At 43.7% G+C, this 14304-nt stretch overlaps 1 protein-coding gene across 2 annotated transcripts in view; it reads left to right on the forward strand.

Moving 5' to 3' along the window:
• Positions 1-709: 709 nt before the first annotated feature.
• The window catches only part of TBCE (tubulin folding cofactor E), a 50826-nt gene continuing 37231 nt past the window's right edge, over positions 710-14304 (forward strand). Inside the window, exons 1-3 of one of the 2 annotated variants that reach the window (XM_075924789.1) lie at positions 710-849; positions 2325-2462; positions 3920-4004. In XM_075924789.1, the coding sequence (XP_075780904.1) occupies positions 2363-2462; positions 3920-4004 (185 nt within the window). In that variant the 5' untranslated portion in view covers positions 710-849; positions 2325-2362. The other variant, XM_075924790.1, reaches the window with a different exon arrangement.

The following is a 14304-nucleotide window of genomic DNA, read 5'->3' on the forward strand; positions in this document are numbered from 1 at the left end:
TGTTCTTCACAATTTTAGAACTAGTCAATCTTATCACAAACCTAGCTTGTATTCATATTTTTGGAAGCTGAAACTTTCTCAATTCCCACTTACTTTTCTGAATGGAAGTAGCTGATTAAACTGAAATAAAAAAGAGAATATCTTTACACGTGCAGAAAAGGCTATTTATTGTTGGTTTAAAACTTTAGAAGTACTTTAACAAACTCTAGTTACAAGTGAAGCAAAATGCAGGACAATGTAGCACTTTAAAGACTAACAAGATGGTTTATTAGATGATGAGCTTTCGTGGGCCAGACCCACTTCCTCAGATCAAATAGTGGAAGAATTAATAAACCATCTTGATAGTCTTTAAAGTGCTACATTGTCCTGCATTTTGCTTCAGCTACCCCAGACTAACACGGCTACATTTCTATCACTATTCTAGTTACAAGTGATTGCCAGGGGTTTCAGAGGCTAGACTTGTTTTAAAAAAGTAGCAGCAATGGTGCATTGTTCCTTTTTACATGAGTATTCCAGTCTTAACATAAGACCACTGTAGGGCGCCTGCGCGTCAGCTAGCGCCTACTGAGTCACAGCTGCACCCAGGCCGCGGACGCATGGAATTGTTCGCCCAACCAGGAAGGATGCATCATGGGATTTGTGGTCCGGGGAGCTCGTGTTTGCCGATGAGAAGCGACTGAAGAACCACGTTACCCAGGCGCCACTGCGGCGCGGATGATGAGGCCGGGGAGGGAGCGTTCTAGTGTTTCCGAGGGGGCGACTACTGGTGGGCGGCACTTGGGCGCTGTGAGCCAATGGGAAGGCGGCGGGGCGGATCGCCGGAGCTGGGCGCGCCGCTGCAGGAGGCAGGTAGGGGCCGCGCACAGGCTGTGGGGTGGGTGCGCGTGGCCATTCCGCGGCGCGGCCTGGGCAGCGCTAGGTCCCGAACCGCCGTCTCCGCGCCTCGCAGCGCTCCGGGCCGGGAGGCTGAGACCGCACCGCCCTCCCCCTCCATCCCCATCCCTGGGATGCGGCTCCCGGGGGGCTGCTGGCTTGTCTCCCCCAGGCCTAGCATCACTGGCCGCCCCCAGCTTTACTCGAGGGGCTTTCAGTGTCAGAGCGCTCTGGTCAGTTGAGTGTCTCCGCCCTGGTACAGTGGGGGCGGCGTTGTAGGGCTGCCAGATGGTTTCAACAAAAATACCGGACACACTCGATCTCAGACCCGGGGGGGGGGGGGAGCGGGGCTGGACGGGAGGGGGTCGAGGGGAGAGGGGTTGGGGGCGGGGAACCAGCTGGCAGAGAGTGGGGCTGGCCCGGGTGCATGCTGATCCCGGAGTGCTGCCCATCCCGCGCACGGTCCCGGCGGGGCGCACGGGCAAGTCCGGGATTCCGTCCCGTCCCCACTGCGTAGTTGCGTACTGCCTGGCTGGTAGACATGCTCATGCAGCATGAGCGTGTCTACCAGCCAGGCAGTATGCAACTACGTACTGATACTCAAGATCATAATAAAACTTACTTATTTAGAAAATACTGGACATTTATATGCCCGGTATTTTCTCGATTTGTTTTCCGGACAGAAAGCTCAAATACCGGACACCTGGCAACCCTTGCTGCCTGGCGTTAGTTCTTTTCTTAAGGGATAGTGCAGTGCTAGACATTGTATTGTTTACTGGAAAATCTGTAGTGACTGTGTCTTTGGAGAAAGAATAATACCCTTTATGATTCTCCTTTGAGCTTATGTAATGTGAGACTCTGTCTCAAATATGCAGTTGTGGGAGCATGCCCAACAAAGCAGAGTCTTTGAGATGGTCTGCTGGTGGATTAGGGTGGTGGCCTTTTATTTGCAGACCCCTACCACATTTCAAATGGGAGTGCAGACCTCGTTGGAAATCTTCTGTGCCCCACAGGTTGAAAACCACACTTCTGTGTTTTTGGCAACACTTTTTCATGGAGCCCTTAGACATGGTTTGTGAGCCCTCAGGTTAAAAACTACTGGATTAGAGGGTCAGTCTTAAAAACTACAGGTAGTTTTCCACATTGCTGGAGGCATGAAACTCAGGAGTGAAAATCTGCATAATGATCTTTAGAAAAAGATGTGTTTGTATTGTGCCCTGTTCCTAAAAAGCTTGCTGAGTAATAAGTGGCACTTCCATAGCTATTCCAGTAACAATAATAGAAAAATCAGAGTGAGATGGAGAGAAGAGTCAGCATTTGCCTGGCTGACAGATGAAGAACTTTATTTTCTTATCTCTAAGATAAAATTATGGATAATGACAAACACAATCACAGTTTTTAAATTTAAAAGCACCTGTGCATAGTCAACAATGTTGTTTTCCATTTCCCAGGTCCTTAATTAAGTGACTTGGACTCCTGCTTTCTCACAATGACTAGTAGCGTGCCTTCTGATGTGCTTGGTCGAAGAATTCTCTGTGATACCGAATACGCAACTGTGCGGTATGCTGGTAGCGTTCCTCCCACAACAGGTAAAGTTAATGTTTTGTATCTGTAATGGTTAACTTTTAATGAGAAGCCAGTAGCTGCAGATCATAGTGCCATATGCTATCTGGTTTTAAGGTTTTGGTAGCCTTGTAAAATACAGTTAACTTCAATACAGTCCCGTTAGTACTACAATTTCCAATGGTTTCATAATACCTGAAGTAAAATGGTGATGTGGGGAAGTCATAAAAGTAGTTTAGAAAGGGTAGAGGTGTAGTCTAGTGACCAGAAGCCTCACCCTTATTATAGCGATGTCTTATTCTTAGGATAGTAATCCCTTTGTATTTACTGACCTTTTTATCATAAATACAGTGTCACACTATTCCAGGATGGATGATAATATGGAGTGATGCTATCTAGCATCCCTACTATGGAAGGACCCGTTACTCTCTTAGAATATACTCACTGGATAGGGGTAGCAAAGGAATGCTGAAGAAAGAGAACAAGAGATGGCCTAGGGTGAATACCTTGCAGCAAACTCATAGACTGAACATTCGTTTTCTTGAAGTTATTATATCTTACACAAACAGTAAGGCTGGGTGGTGTCTCCAGAACCCTTTCTGTGTACTGGAGCTTTATACACAGTTGGGGTATGTAATTTCTTAAACCAAATTCTTATTGACATTTCTTAAATTTTGAGGAAGCTTTCTGATTCAGACATCCTGGGTTAAACAACCCCTAGGAAAATGACTTTGTAAGTCATTAGCCCAGAAGAGGGAATATATGTATAATTTGCGTAGCCCTTGTAAAATTTGATGATTCTTTCTGTGCTGGCACAAACCCCCATTTGTGGTCCTGGTTTCAGGGAGAGACAACAGTCCCTCTCCTACCTTTCTGTCAGACCCTGCATAATCCTGGATCCCTTTCCCTGTTGCTGATTTTTCTCTCTCCAGAAACTTGAGCCTTTTTGAGGCATTCCTTAACAGTTCCACATTAATAATCTCATCCAGAATCTAGCTTTTGTTAAAAATATTAATAAGTATACATTTCGAGAACTAGAAGGAGCAAATCTGCAGACAAATTTTTCAGTGGTCTCAAGTTGCAGTGGGGGAAGACTAGGTTGGATATTAGGAAAATCTATTTCACTAGGAGGGTGGTGAAGTACTGGAATGGGTTACTTAGGGATGTGTTAGAAACTCTAGCCCTGGCTGAGAAGATTTAATTAGGGTTTGTCCTGCTTTGGTCATGGGGTTGGTCTCAATGAGGTCTCTTCCAACCCTGTGATTCTATGATTGCCTTCAAAGCAAGTGAGACAACTTTCAAGCCACATTAATTGTTGAAGGTCAAAATTATAGATGGACTTGCATGTAGGCCTTATACTGGAAACTGGTTATGACCTTTTTCTATGGAGAAACTGTTATGTCCACATCACACATACTGGGTTGAAAATGTCTGAACTCCATTTAAAAAATATTTTTTAATCAATGTATTATTATTGTTTAAGGACTTTGGCTTGGAGTAGAATGGGACAATCCACAAAGAGGAAAACATAATGGCAGCCATGAAGGAATACAGTATTTTAAATGCAGGTAAGTATCTTTTTAAGAAGATTACATATTTGGCCAAGACCACAAAGGGGGAAGAAGTGAAACACAGACCATATGTAGGAGCAATAGAAATGCTGAATATTAGCAAAATACTCAAGAGTTCTGTCCCTCAGTATTTAGGGCCTGTTCCAAGGGCCATTAAAGTTGCATTAAATCCTAAAAGCTAGATTCTTATGCTGGCTCCACTCCTAGGCATCTTGCACCTGTGTGGACAAGTTGCAGGATCTAACCCATAGCAACTAATATTGAGGTGTTTGCTTGAAAGATCTATTGCAGCTACAGGGTTTGATTTCTAAGACTTTGGCTGCTCGGTGTTGAGTAAAACTATATAAGAGAAAAATCACCGTGTCTGCTGACCCTCCTTACGCAGTTCTTTGGTCTTTGTTTACTGTCTTGAGTAAGGTATAAAATTGTTCACAAATGCACTTGTAAAGGGGGGTACAAAGTATTACTTACTACCATTTTTCATGGTTTGAAGAGGAAGATGTATAATGGACCAAGTTTTTTTGCTGCATTAATGAACCAAGATTTTTATTGTAACAAAACCTGGTGAGATTAAGCATATCATCTTTGGCTTCCATTCTGTGTAAAACCAGTATACTTTCATTCTTCCTTTAGTTTTTTGTTTGATGTTACTGTTTTTGCCTGATGCTGTTAAGAATGACATTTTTGTATTTAAAATTGTGTTAGAATTTTGTGTGATTAGAAAAACAGGAAAAACTTGCAGGATTTGGAAATACAATCCTGACAAGGATAACTGGTTAATTGGTAAGTATCACTCTTAACGGGTGTTGCTTACCGGTTCTGATTAATCGGTGGTGGCTGGAGCAGCTCCCCACCTGCTGTGGGTAGGGGGTTGCTCCAAGGCCTGCGGGGCCTACCGTGGACACTGCTGCTCTGGGTGTCCAGAGCTGCCCCTGTCTGCAGCCCTCTGTGTGCGTTGCAGGCAAGGGCTGCTCCAGGCAGGCTCCTGCAGTCCCTGTCTGGCAGGGGCCATTCCATGATGGGGACTGGGAGCAGTAAAATCCCACTTAGTCAGTTAACCAGTTAAATGTTAGGGCAACCTAACATTTAATTGGTTAACTGATTAACCTGGATTTTACATCCCTAATCCTGGTATAGCTTCTCTAGTATGGATTAGGGATGTTAGCATATAGTTGTGTAAACGATTAACTGATAAGCCTAAACTTATTGGTTAATTGCCTCGACTTCATGCAATCGCAGTGGGAGCAAGGCGGGGAGTATCAGGCAGCAAGGGGGAACAGGAGCTAGTGCCTGTGAGGAGCTGGTTTTAAGCAGGCTCCCCCCAAGCACTGGATCTGCCTCCACTCCTTTTCCCTCCTCCCCACTGCCTCTGTTAGAGAGGCAGCAATGTGGAAGGTGAGGGGGGCAGGCTGGAGGCAATAACGTGTGGGGAGCCAGCTTTCAAGCTGGTTCCCAAGGACACCCCCTTTGCCCCCCACTGTGCATTACAGCAGTGCGGGGAGGGCAGGAGAGGCTGCTGTGAAGTAGCCTGTGTCCACGGGGGGGGGGGTTTCCAAGCTCCCCATGGACAGAGGCTGCTCCATATCCCACGGAGAAGCCTCTGTGATAGAGAGGCAGTACCATGGGATAGCGGAGGACTTCTTGGGAGTGGGGCTAGAGTACACTAGCTGCTGCCCCTAGGGACTATCAGTTAGTTTTGCAACTGGTAATATTTTATGCAGTTACATGATATCTAACATCCCTAGTATGGATCAAATCAGGAAAATTTGCATAAATGTAAACTTTTGTATTTAATATCTACATTGATATAATATTAAGGTTATAAATAGCACTCCCAAGTTAAGAATTGCAGTAGACAAGGTTCTCATAGCAATGTTTGTTGCCTGAATTGTACGTTGGGAGTAATTTGGCTTACAGGGGTAAAAATTATACTCTTAAGTACATAACATAATGCATTAAATACAACTTAATATTTTATGTAAATGTTAAATCTTGTGTTTCCTGATTTATGGGTCTATTAAATTAAGATTTAAAAATATACCTTAACAAAAATTCTGGTAGAAATGTTTAAAAGTAAAATTATGCTGACTTTGTGACATCATAATGTTTTATATAGAAGATCTATGATTAGTGTAGTGGAAGTGACTAATATAGGAAACAATGGATTGCTACCACAAATTTACCCTTCTTTTATGGAAAGTCAGGCTCTCCCTATCGCTACTGTACTGAATAGTCTTTGAAGATCTTTAGAGAACAGCTTCTGTGATCCTTCTCACCCTGTTGTCTCCTAAAGTTCTGTTATTTCTAGAGGTCAGTTAATGTATTGTCAGTATTAAATGTTTGAACCAACATTTTAAGGATATTAAAGAGCAGTTATTCCGCTAGTTGTGCAGTTGATACAATTTGTATTGGCTACACCGTTAGGCGATAAGGGAAGCCACTCTGCAGAGCCGCAGCGGGGGTAGCTCCGAGAACTGGCGTGAGCTGGCACTGAGCAGTCCTGGCTCGCACTAGCTCTGGGATCGCTGTTCCTCTGCATTTTAAATGTTGTAGGAGCCCAGCGGCTCTTACTACATTTAAAATGCAGAGGCGCAACAATCCTATACCGGCATGAGCTGGGACTGCTTGGTCCCGGCTTGCACTGGATCCAGTAGCCCTTCTTCGCAACGGCCCGATCTGGCTTCAGGCAGGAGTGGCTACCGGAGCAGTCTCTGCCCGCAGGCAGAGGTTGCTTCGTAGCATCCTCCCCTAACTCCACCCTTGCTTCTGTCAGAGGTGTGGGGGAGGGCAGGTGGCATTGCAGAGCCAGTGTTGGGGGAAGTGGCTTTTAATCCGACTCCCACCCAGCACTGGCTCCTGTGTCGCCCCCCCCCCCCCCCCCCCGTTTCCTTTACTTCCCCTCCCCTCCCCCGCTGCCTCTCATACAAAGGTAGCAAGGGGAGGTGAAAGCGAGTAGTTGAGTACTCAACTACTTGCTTATGTCCCTACAACATTTGTTACTGTTAAAAAAGAGTAACAATCTTTTTAAATCCAACTAAATAATTAAATGTATTGCCATGATTATTTGCCATAAAAGGGGCAGTTTTTCCTGTTCACATTTTATTTTTTGTATTCTGTAATTTTTTTAAATGTTAGGTTTTTATATTTTACCATTGGAAATGACTGCTGCAACCAAATGACAAAAATAGGAAGCGCTGTCTTGTATAAGATAACTTAAATACCTCCTGTGTTTTGTGGTCGAATCTTTATGCTGTTTGTACAAAGTAAGCAGACTTTTATCCCCATTACAAATCTGAACAGCCATCTGTTCATGCTAGTTGATTTTGGTAACTTTATCTTCTTGGCATCTGCAGATGATGAGCTTTTCACTTGTGATTGATACATACAGTTCAAATTTATAGGAAAAAATTATAATCCCTGTCCCAATGCACAACCAGAGTTTCCTTAAAAAAATTAGTGAAAACTGTCTGTATCTGCCTTACTCTTACTCTTGTAACAGGAGAAATGTGATATTTGAGAGACTTTGTTCTTCCTCCACAAGCATATGTAGCCATTCTCCAAGTACCTCCCAGATATGTGTTCTCAACTTGTAGGCTTCACTGAGGCCTGGCATGAGGAATATGATCATCCATCTTTCTTTATAACTAGGCAGGAAGGGAGTCTTACCACTGTCTTCTGTTAGAATGGGGTTATGAGATAGAAAAGACTAAGAAGCATTGTTCTAGGATGTCCTGTAGAAGCAGCACTGTGAGATTTCTTTTTCTCAAAAAAAAAAAAAAAAAAAAAAAAGAAAGAAAGAAACTAACTGGATCTGGTTTACTCCCAGGTCACAAAAGAGCTGTTAGACTTGAATGAGAAACATCTAGGTGAAAAGTGATTCCTATAGTTGAATCAAAAATTCAGTAGCATTACAAGACTCTCTAAAGAACTTGCTACTGGAAACCTGGTGCTCTGAATTCTTAATGAGGGACAAACACTTTAGGCTCAGCTTGAAGCCATAAAGGAGTTTATCAATTATTTTGTTTAATGACTCAAATGAAAAACAAGCTAATGTTCCCCAGAAGGATTTCAAAATAGCTATTGCTCACCCTTAGCAAAGATGCAGAAATAGAAAGAATGGATTAATCCTATTTGCTAAAGTAAACCACAGCTTTCAGCCTATATTTTCTAAAATTCAGGACTTATTTGGCATGGAAGCCTAAGAGGTTTTATTATCAGCAAATGAGATGAGAAAACTAAGTTTATCCTGTTTGACAAGGAAAGGAAAGGAAAGGAAAAGGGGAAAAGCATACAGCTCTTGAGGAATGGATACTTTTTTGCCCTATGCCTGATAATAGTAACTAATTATAAATTAGTCTTAAGGCAGATGATATTCTTAAAGGAACATAAGAATGGTGAAAGGTCCATCAGACCAAAGGTCCATCTAGCCCAGTATCCTGTCTTCGGACAGAGGCCAAAGAAAAAGGAGTTTGGTAATGTGTAATTCTATAAGCTAGAGAATTCCAGTTCAGAATCCTAGGATTGCCATTCTTCTTAAACGATGTAATTAATAATGGCAGTGGCCCAAATGCTTTGTATTCAGTTGAAGAATAAAGGAGTAAAGAGCTCCTGTTTCCAAGAGACAATTAACTACACTCTGCCTCAGGAGAGAGAGATGATACAAGTATGTGGAGTGTACGTGTCTTGTGTGTGAGAGGGCAGGCACCTGGCAAGGAGTCCAGCCTGAAGAAGCAACTGACACAAAACCGTACATATTACAAAAAGACAAAAATGATTATGTAAAAACACCTGAAGATGATGCAGGTGTTGTTTTTCTACTATCAAATATTGTGATTCTAGGAAAGGAAATCTTTGAAAGGGTATGATAGAGCGCCAAAGCTGTGCAGTTTCTCCTAGCATATTGAAAATAATTAAAAATCTGTGCATTATTTAAATTTGTTTTTAATACCTCTATTCAGAACTGTGCTTTGATTAGTGTTTCTCAAACAATCATTGGTCTATATTCTTAATTCATTAATGCAGAGTATTTACATTCGAGGTGAGGCTTTCACTTCTTTTCCTCAGAGCCATTGTTTCTGTAACTTGGGAAGACCTTTCTGGAGAATACTAGAGTGCATGATTATCACGGTCAATCAACCTGATTGACAGCTTTAAAGTATTCTGTGTACTGATCTATTTTTGGATGATGTGCCTGTTACGCAGATGTAGTTATGTTAAAAACTGTAATATCAATCTGAATTGATAATATTACATTCCCTACTCTTAGATCAGAAAGCAATTCTTCCTCATATCCTCCTGTCCTTAAGAAAACCTTTAATAAATCTATGCTACTTTCTAAATGTTAAAACACAAGATACTAAAAGAGAGGGCAGGGGAATACATGATGTCTGTTTAAATATACAATTAGCACTATGCTTTAAATATACAATTAGCACTATGCTTTAACTACCTTTCTAACTTTCTGAAAATGTACTTTTGCAGATAAATTAGATATTCTGCAAAGATGAGTGAGGTGGCAGGACTGAGAGTTACCTTGTTTTACCTTACCCCCTGCCTCCAGTGAGAGGGGGCCTTTCTTGTGGGTAGATTGGTGTCAGATCCCAGACACCACCAATCTTTCAGCCATTGGGCTTATGCTGGCCTTTGTCTAGCAGGTTAACGATATGTGTACCCAAAGGACAAGGCCATCCCTAGCACTTCTGGGGCACTTCAGGGCTGCAGGGGCAGGAGCTGGGCAGGGAGGCAACAGGAGTTGCTCTGCACCCTTCTCCCACCTGCATTCACCTGTGACATCTGAGAGCGGAGCAGGCTGGGCCAGCTCACTCTGCTTCCTGCCACCACAGGTGAGTACAGGCACAGGCCCAGGCCCAACTCCTGCTGCTGGTGCTAAGCCCTCCACTAATCCCCTGGGCCGCATTGGGGAAAGGTGGGACTGGAGGAAGGGTTAAAGTAGAGAAGGGGCATGGCAGGGGGGTTGTCCCTGGGCTCAGCCTATTGGGGGGGGCAGCCTGGCAATGGGACGGGCTTCTGGAGCATGTGCTGCCCTGTATGCAGCACACTGCTGCCTAGGGTACCATGAAATTTGAGGCAGTTTTGTGCCCCAGTCTTCATAATACCCTACACAGCTGTGTATTTTATGTATTGGTAGGGTTGGCTTTCCCTAAGCCCCTTGGAAGCATTTCCTTATTGCATTTAGTATATTATCCATTGAACTCATAGTATAATGCCATTTATGCTGTTTCCAAAGGAACAGAATATACATCAACTTGTTTGGTTCATTTGAGGATCATCTTCTATACAACATCACTGCAATGGGACATGTGAGATTGCCTGGGATGTTAAATTTTGATTAATTAATCGAATAGTTGATGGGATTTCCATTAGCTATTCAATTAGTTGATAAGAACGTCCATGTTCTGCCTTTGAAATGTACAAGGAACTCCCTGCTGGCCCTGGGCTCCATGCTGCCTTCCAAATTTGAAATGTACAAGAGTCCCAACTGGGGCTTTTGTACATTTCAAAGTTGGCTGCTGCTGTGGCCCTGCCCCCTTCCACAGAGCTGGAGCTGCGGGGAACCGGCTTTTAAGTCAGCTCCCTCCAGCAGCCCCTCCTTTTCCCGCCCCTTGCTGCTGCTTTGTGATAGAGGCAGAAAGGGTTGGGGGGAGCGACTAGTTGACTAGTGTGTTGACTATCCACTTTTGCTTATCGGATAGTTGATTAATCGCTTATATCCCTAGCACCAACCTCCATCCCAGACCCCGCACTTCCTCCATTGATATCATGGGAGAGTGCAGCCCTCAACCACTTTTCAAATTTGTGGAATGGCCCCTCCATCAAAAGTTATTGTCTACTCCTGCAGTAGTACAAACCAGAGGAGGTATTGGGGAAGCATAAATGAGCAAGGGTTAATTTGGCTTGTACTTCCATCTTTAGCTTTAAATTTTTGTCAGTCACTGCAGTTAATGTAATGAGGTTGTCAGATAAATTAGTTTTGAAACTAGTTGCTCCCCTCTCTGGATCACGCAGATCGCTGCGCCTCTGCATTTTAAATGTAGTAAGAGCCCAGCAGCTGCTCTGTCCTGGCTTGAGTCTGCTCCTGGAGATGCCCCTCATTGCTCCTTTGTAGAGGTGCTTATCAACTAATTGATACCATTGTATCAACTATATGATTAGCCAGATCATCGCATTTTAACATCCTTACTGAACAGAGGTGAGACTCGACATATTGATAGCATGGGGGGAAACAGGCTGTGAAAAGCCTTGAAAATGAAAACTAGTAACATAGGTTTCATTCAGTAGGAGAAAGGGGTGCAAAAGAGGGGTTATATGGGTAGGAAAATGAACTTTCAACTGCTTTCTGAATGGATATGAGCAAGATAAGATTGCAGGTGGTGACACCAGAGTCACAGATCTTGCAGTAAGCAAAATGTGAAATGAGAGTCTGGACCAGAGTTTTGGCTGTGTGGAGAAATAGATAAGGCCATAACTTAGATGTGCATAGCGACTAATCGACTAGTTGACTATCTGATAAGCAAAAGCTTATTGGATAGTCCACACATTAATAGACTAGATGTTCTCCCCTTCCTTGCTGCCTCTATCAGAAAGTAGCAGCAAGGGTGGGGGAAGAGAAGAGGGTGCTAGGGGAAGCCAGCTTAGAAGTCAGTTCCCCCCAGTTCCGTGGGAGGGAGCAGGAGCACAGCAGTGGCATTCCACCTTTGAAATGTACAAGAGTCCCTGCTGGGGTTCTTGTACTTTTCAAAGAAGAAGTGTTGCATTGAGTCCGGCTGGCTCTGAGCTCCATGCAGCATTTCAAAGCAGAAGCGCCATCAACTATTCAATTAGTTGATTAATCTAATTTTAACATCCCTAGTTGTGCAGAAAGAATTGGCAAGATTGAGACCTAGCCTGGATGCGAGGACTTAGAGAAAGGTCTAAGGTTACGGGACTAAGTGCCAAGCAGGATGTTTGTGTTGTCTACAGTGATGGAGAAAGAAGATGGAGAGATGAGGAGCTCTGTCTTAGCCATGTTGAACTTGAGTTGATGGCTAGTCACCAATAGATAGGCCAAGATTTTAGTTTGGACAGAAGGAAGCAGATCTGGAACAGAAGGGAAGATCTGTGAGTCATTAGCATGAAGTTTGTAATTTGTCTGTGGTTAAAATTATCAGGAGATAAAGCATGGCAAGAGAAGAAAGGGACTAAGGGCAGAGCGTTGTAGAATCCTCACAGGCTGTTGAAGGGTGGTGTCGTAGCCTTCCCTGCTCCCATGCTTTATGAAAATTGGATTATGGATAGGAATATGCATAACTGCAGGACACTTTATGCAAAATGCATCATGTAACATCCATTTTAAAGTTATAATCTGCTAAATCTTTGTGTCCTATTTTTGCGCATGTATCATTCTTGTATGTGAAGTTAGAAATATGAAGTGTGGATCTAGTTTTATTCTGAATGTGCTAATGAAGGCCATTAGGGATACTTTAGGAGCATAATGTCTCTGTACTCAAAAACAATGACCTGTGAATAGTCTTGTCCTGTAAGCTGGATCTGAAAAGGCACATGACCATACCACCTAGTACTGTAATCAGGCTTGCGTATGATACTTTTCCTTGGTGATGGGGAGTGCTAAATAAAGGATTCCCAACCAGGGGTCAGGGGTTAAGTCTGTATAAGGCAGGAGTGGGGAACCCTTTTTGGGTCGGGTTGCTGACCCACAAAAAAATCAGTTGGGGGCCACACACACGTGAAAAGCCAAAAAACAAAACTAAACCCTCAGTGATGTGGCCCCCGACTCAGGAGAGAGACAGTTGCTACGTTCCCCTCCTACTAGCCCAGGCTAGTAGATCTTGTGTGCTCCAGTCCTACAGGGGAATGGCCAGGGGCTGTAGTGCCAGTGCTGGCTCCCCAGTGCTGGGGGGAGCCCTGCTGCATCTGGCTCCTGGGCCTTAGGTTCTCCACCCCTTATTTAAGGAGTGGAAAGCAATCAATGTTTGTCTTCATCTGACCTCTGAAACTGCCTCACCCACCCTAAAAGGATACACGTAAGGAAATTTGGCAGAAAAGAATTCTGGAAAAAAAAAAAGTTGGTGACCTGGGCCAGAGTAAAGATCAGCTCTGACTTGAAGCTTTTTACCTGAGATAAGAACAGCTGTTTAGGGTAAGAATTTGCATGTAACAAATTTCTTAATGGATTAGAACTAGTTGGTGTCTTTTTTTAACTTAGTAACTTTCTTTGATCTGTCTGTTTTCACTTCCAATCACTTTCTATACTTAATAAAAACACTTTTGTTTGTTATCAAGTGCAGTGTAAATAATTGTTACCTGGGAGGGAGCAGCCACTGGGCATCTCTCTCTTTCATCGATAAAAGGGGGGCTGACCTCATGACCTTTCTGTGTGTGAAACTTTTACACAGGGTAAGACAGATTTATTTGGGGTTTTGGTCCTCTTTGGGGTTTGTGTTCGTGGTTGCTGAGCTCTTATAACTCCATTAGAGGAGTGAGGTTCTGGAATGGCCTTCCAAGGGAAGTAGTGGGGGCAAAAGATCTATCTGGCTTCAAGATTAAACTAGATGGGTTTATGAAGGGGATGGTTTGATGAGATAACATGATCTTGGTAACTAATTGACCATTCATTATCAGTGGGAATAGGTCAATGGAGGGATGATAGGAATTACTAGAGAACTTTCTGGGTGTCTGGCTGATGAGTCTTGCCCACATGCTCAGGGTTTAGCTGGTCGCCATATTTGGGGTGGGAAGGAATTTTCCTTCAGGGTAGATTGGCAGAGGCCCTGGAGGTTTTTCGCCTTCCTCTGTAGCATGGGGTACAGATCACAGCTGGAGGATTCTCTGCATCTTGGGGTCTTCAAAGTATTTGAAGGCTTCAATATCTGAGATATAGGTGAGAAGATTATTCTGGGAGGGGTGGGTGAGATTCTGTGGCCTGCACTGTGCAGGGGGTCAGACTAGATGATTATAATGGTCCCTTCTGACCTTAAAGTCTATGAGTCTATAGCTGATCCCTCCCAGAGCTGAGCTTGTTCGACAGAAACTCCAACTCTGCCTTGTCTCTCCCTCAGCCCAAAGTGTCTAACCCATCAGAGCAGAGTGGTGGGGAGCCCTAGCAGGCAGGAAGGTTGGCATCAGTGGTTTGATAGCAAGCTGGGGGAAAACCTCAATGGGATTTTTGTGATCCAACCCATCAAAGGTGGATGAGGAGATCCTCTGAAGGGCATGCTGAAGAAGCAGTTACAGAGATAGGAGAATGAGGAGAGAACAGGGTCATGAAAACTAAGGGAGG

This window comes from Pelodiscus sinensis, chromosome 3 (assembly GCF_049634645.1).
Source record: "Pelodiscus sinensis isolate JC-2024 chromosome 3, ASM4963464v1, whole genome shotgun sequence".
NCBI lineage: Eukaryota > Metazoa > Chordata > Testudines > Trionychidae > Pelodiscus > Pelodiscus sinensis.